At 45.1% G+C, this 5314-nt stretch overlaps 1 protein-coding gene across 1 annotated transcript; it reads left to right on the top strand.

Annotated features, from left to right (window-relative positions):
* On the top strand, positions 1-2550 carry LOC142218464 (uncharacterized). Its single transcript, XM_075287213.1, has 2 exons — positions 1-51; positions 1888-2550. Exons 1-2 carry the CDS (start codon positions 1-3, stop codon positions 2548-2550), a joined length of 714 nt encoding a protein of 237 aa, XP_075143314.1.
* Positions 2551-5314: the final 2764 nt, after the last annotated feature.

Genomic DNA, 5314 nt, shown 5'->3' with positions numbered 1-5314 from the left:
ATGGCTATATCAAGGAAAAGCACTGACCCAATGAAGGAGGAGGAGGAGGAGGTTAGTAACTCATGATTTCGTACCTAGTACAGAGGTAATGAACGTTCGGCTCTCCAGCTGCTGTGAAACTACAACTCCCAGCATGCTCCATTCACTTCCATGGGAGTTCCAAGAACAGCAGAGCAAGTATGCATGCTGGGAGTTGTAGTTTTGCAACAGCTGAAGAGTCGTACGTTCCCTACCCCTGATCCTAGTGATACATGTTTATTTCCATCCTCCACTTGGCTGTCTAGGGCCCACCAGTAGAATTCATTGAAGAGAACCACTATACAGACGAATGCAAATACCCCCTATTTTTTCTGTACTAGTCTACTACCTGCCCCTTACCTTACACTACAGGCCCCCATAGCTCTGTTATCAAGATGATTGGTGATAGGGGCCCCACAGTGACAATATGGATATGGTGCCCAGGAGGAAGGATAATGGCCGGCCTGCTTTTGCGTCAAGATGTCTCAGCTCATCTCCATTAATTGATGATGTTAAATCTTCTCCCCAGTATTATATGGTTGTAAACAGGCAGATGGTAAAGTGGTAGAGGGCAGGTACATTCCACTAAGGTGGCTGGTATCTACAAGGTGACTGGCTGGAGTATGGGACCAGGAGTCAAGTATTGTAGTAAACTCAGGCCGATACTCCAGTCCTGGTTTTCTGGCTCACCCAAGTGGTCAGCTACTAAAGCACTGAGGTTGCCCATGGGAAGGGGGTGTGGTTGTCTCTTGTGGGAGAATACCTGGTGTACACACTGCCCTGTGTGTGTCTGAAGGAGAAAGCCTTAAAATTCACCTTGTGTGTGTGGGTGAGCAAACCCTGAGGATTTATTTTTCTTTCATCCTGAAGTAAGGACTGTTTCTGTTGTTCATTTTGTACCTTGCTGAAGAAAGCTCCTTTGTGTTATCCTTTTGCTGAAGAAAGCTATTTTTGATTTACATTCTTTGGACTGTGTGAACTGCCTCCAATAAAACCTACTATTCTGAGCTGACATCCTTGCCTCCGTCTGATTGACCTAGCAACCTGCCTACTCTAAAGGTCCCGTATTTACATGGTACATAGGTAGCGTGCAGCATATCAGTATGTAGTGCAGCGGGCTAGTATAACCCTGGGTCAGTGGCCTATGGGGGGAATTCACCTTTACCACTATAGGCCACTGTGAGTCTAATCCTCCATATAAAATGAAGTCAGCTAGAAGCCAGGATCATTCTAAATAAATATAAATGAACATTAACCAACTTCATGGTGTATGAACACCGGTGTGTTGAGGGGTCCTTCTCTCCTTAGCAGTCAGAATAACAGTCCAGTCCACACTATTCGCTAATAGGAACTGCCATGAGGCCTGAAAAGCCTAATCGGCGCTGTCACCCTGAGCATTATGGTGTTTTGTTTATCTATTCCAGAGCTATAATCCCTGTTAGTGTTGATGCAGATTGGGATCTACTAGACAAGTCATACGTAAAAGTCCTCCAATGAGGTCCATTCAGTAGCAGATGATAATCCGGCTTCTAAATGTCCAGTACACTGGTAACTAGAAGTCTCCCCGGCCTTCGGCGTACCCCCAGTGATGTCATCTCAGTGGGCCCGCCTCTTAGGTAGTGACATCACAAGATTGCCTAAGCTCGTATCACTGGAGGTGCGCTGCAGGCCGCGACCCTTCTCTCAAGATACCGAGGAGGAAGACTGAACTATTGGTTGACAGGTCAGTGCCCTTTAGTGTCTGACCTACCAATGCATTATGGCCGTGTGCAGGAGGCTTTAGGTTCAGTATTTTTGGCACATTGACCTACAGTCTTCTAGGCCACACAATACTCCCAGTAATTGCTAATTCTAACTTGTTTCTCTCAGGAAGAAAATTACACACCAGAACTTACATTTATTGATTCTTCTGGAAACACCTCTTGGGAGAAGACACATTGGAGAAAAGATAAGATTGCAGTGAAATCCAGCGGCGAATCAAGGGCAAAAATGCTTGAGACACATAAAACAAATTTTAAAGAAGGCGTACTGAAACGTGTAGAAGTGGAGAAGAAGCCGTCAGTCTCTGTGGCGTCTGCTAGTGTGAGCGCGTCTCGTCTTCTTAATATGATTGATACCGCAGACAGAAAAGCCGATGCATACGCTGTCGGCACCTATGCTACTTCTGGAACCTACGCCCATTGTAAAGATGAACCTGGAAAGAGAATCCCCAGAGCTGGAGCCTTTGCTGGAGCCGGAGTGGGAAAAGCAAGAGCTGAGTTTAGCGTATTTGATGCTGAAGCCAATGGTCCGAATGCGTGTGCCGGAGCTGAAGCCAGTGCACTTGGTGTTTCAGCCATGGCAAGAGCAGAAGTAGGAAGTGTTTCCGCTAATGCGGGCCCGGTTAATGTTTCCCTTGGTTTGGGTGTAGATACTGGGGTCAGCGCAGGGGTTGATGGTGTGGAGGTACAATTCCTAGGTACTGGGTTCTCAATAGGACCCAAACCCAGTATTTCTATAGTGGGTTCTAAGGTTGAGTGCGCTCTTATGTAAAAAAAAAAAAAATTAAAAAAAGTGTAGCCCTGCCTGGAGCAAAACTGTGGTGATATTGCACAATCCTCTGCATCATGATACCCTCCATGATCCCTTACAGTGGAGCGACTATGGCTGTATAAGTCTCCACACACCTAATAGGTGGTCTCTCCCTAAGGAGTGACATTATCCCCATAATCTGGTCTCTCAGCTTCTCACTTCTACCAAGTCAGTTCTCTACGCTGCGCTGACAAGGTCCAACCGGACCGAAACAGCCGTCTGTAGCTGAGAAACTGACTTGGTAAAAATCCCACATTATGCAGTAAAAGCTTCTGGGAAAGTCGGGCATGATGTTCAGTGTGCTTCCTATAGAGGGCAGCATAACAGAGGCACTGTCTCCCTATTTACATCTTGGGAGACAGATTTGCATATTCCTCCCACAATACCTCAGGCAGAGAAAGATAAATCTCAGCAAAAACGTCATTGTCAGCATTTCCCAAAGATTGAGAACGTTGCCTGTTGCTATCTTGCTTTTTATGTAGTATTGGACTATCTTTACACCTTGTATCTTCTCGCTGCATACAATAAAGATTTCTTATTCACACTTTGGGCTGAGTTTAGTGTTTGACACTGAAGACAAAGAACTAAATGTTGTGTCACCGACCGATGCCGATCCAGTGGTCGGAGGAAGAGCCCGGTCAGAGCAGAACATGGAAGTGTTTCGGCTTCTGCTGGCCCTGGTGTAGTTATGGCTTATGCTTCATATTCCTACATATTTCAGGTGCACAATGTCATTTCTAGTATTGGGCCATTTTGGTCTGGCTTGACAAGTCCAAGGCGCGCAGTTTAGCAGAAATGGGACGTGGAGATGAATCCTTTTGCATTGCACCAACATCTTGACATAAGATTTGGCCACAACGAAGGGCCGCCACCATCGCTGGTGTAAGGGCTGACTCTGGCAGAACTCACAATTTGTAGTGACTGTGCACGGAATGACATTCTCACCTGTGACATGAATTAGTATACTGTGATACCACTAACAGCTAATGGGGGGGGGGGGGGGGGCATTTTGCACATATGAGCGCTAAAGGGGTGCTGTAGTCCCATCAATCAGCTGATCGTTGGGGGTGCTGAGAGTCAGACCCCTACCAATCTAATAATGATGGCCCATTCTGAAGATATCTGGTGTGTACGACACCTCCTGTTTACCTATATACTATAGAATACTCCCCTCACGGCAATGCTACAAGGAAATCGCAAGAATGTGACCAGAAAGAATCTCCGGTGTTTGATAGTCCGTAGGAGGTTCTTGTATCTGTCCCTAAACCTCGTGCAGAGTCTTGCAGAGAATGCAAAGTCATTTTTTTTCTAGGTCTCTGTTGTATCTGGTTTCGTGTGATACACTGCGACGTTTTTTTATCTGATGCTTTTTACTTACCCTTTTAAGGTTTAACCCTTTCACGACTAATCATGTAAATTTACCTGATGAGATGGAATGGAGGAGTATATGGAGAGGTCTCAGGAGTTGGGCGCTCTCTCCATACACGGCTGTATAATACAGCCAGGGCCCACCACTAGCAACTGCCATTGGTGCCGACACTGATCGCTGCTGTTAATTGTGACTGTGGCATCTAAAGTGCACAGGCCCCAATGGGGGCCGTCATCTTTGACTGATCGCCGCCCTGCGGATCTTCATCAGAGGGCGATTATCGGTTGCTATCACAGATGGGAACGTTACAGGTGTCACAATATGGCGACATAAATTATTTTTTTTTCTATTTTTCAAAGTTTAACATTTTTTAAAACATTACCAATACTATAGAAATTTGGTATCGCTGTGATCGTACTGACCCGCAGAATACAGGTGACATGTCAGTTCTACCACGTAGTGAATGCAGTAAAAATTAATACTCCTAAGAATTTGGGGCAGTTGGCTCTGCCCGTGGCCTAGAAATTTGACCCCCAGCGCTGGAAGAAGAAGCGTGAAGAGGCCGTTCCTGAAGAAGATGGAGGCGGCGCTGGAGATTTATCTGGGGTATGCTGTTTGAGTGCTGGGGCCCGCCCCTAGTGCTATGAGAGTACTCATTTGCATACCGACAAAATCCGGGATTTCTACCGAACGGCAGTGCAGAGAAGACATCTAAAGGTAGGAGAAGAATAACCTTTCTTAAGGCTATTCCTACGTGTTAGGGACAAAAAATGTGATTTTAATGTTAGAATTCCTTTAATGTCCACGTTGCAGAAAAAAATGCTGCAAAATATGCAGCCCTATAAAAAACATAGCATGTCAATTTAGTCTGCGAAAACACTTGCAGTTCTCCCTTAGACTTATACGGAAGGAGTGAGGTGCAAAAATGCAGAGGAAAAGGAGTGAAAAAAAAACAACATGTTTTTGCATTTTTTTCCCACAGAAGTTTAGCTACATTTTGCCAAGGCTTTTGTCTGAATTAAGCTGTTTGCGTTGCGATAATGATGAAATGTTGAATAAGGACACGTCTATCTTTCTCTACCTTTGCATTTGATTCTCCAGAGTCTCCGTCCCCCGTCATTTACGCTAGTCAACGGGCGCAAGTTATCACAAATCTGACTGTGTTGGCCCGCGCAAAAATTGTGCAAAACTATTGTGATGTTTTTAAACCTTGTCATTGTATTGTATTGTATAGGTCACATGTAGGGTTAAGCAGATCTTGAGATTTCAGGATCGTTTTTAAAATCCGATTTCTGATCATTTTCCATTTGAACCCGATGCCAATTCCGATCCCAATGCAAGTCAATGGGATTTTTT

The sequence above is a fragment of the Leptodactylus fuscus genome, chromosome 9 (genome assembly GCF_031893055.1).
Source record: "Leptodactylus fuscus isolate aLepFus1 chromosome 9, aLepFus1.hap2, whole genome shotgun sequence".
In the NCBI taxonomy this organism is placed as follows: Eukaryota; Metazoa; Chordata; class Amphibia; order Anura; family Leptodactylidae; genus Leptodactylus; species Leptodactylus fuscus.
This window is presented reverse-complemented; position numbering and strand designations above follow the sequence as displayed.

Bases quoted from the DNA above. Each gene is read 5' to 3' on its own strand.
- LOC142218464 (XM_075287213.1), top strand. From the start codon at position 1: ATGGCTATATCAAGGAAAAGCACTGACCCAATGAAGGAGGAGGAGGAG. The intron at 52-1,887 runs GTTAGTAACTCA...TGTTTCTCTCAG, and splicing joins TGAAGGAGGAGGAGGAGGAG to GAAGAAAATTACACACCAGA.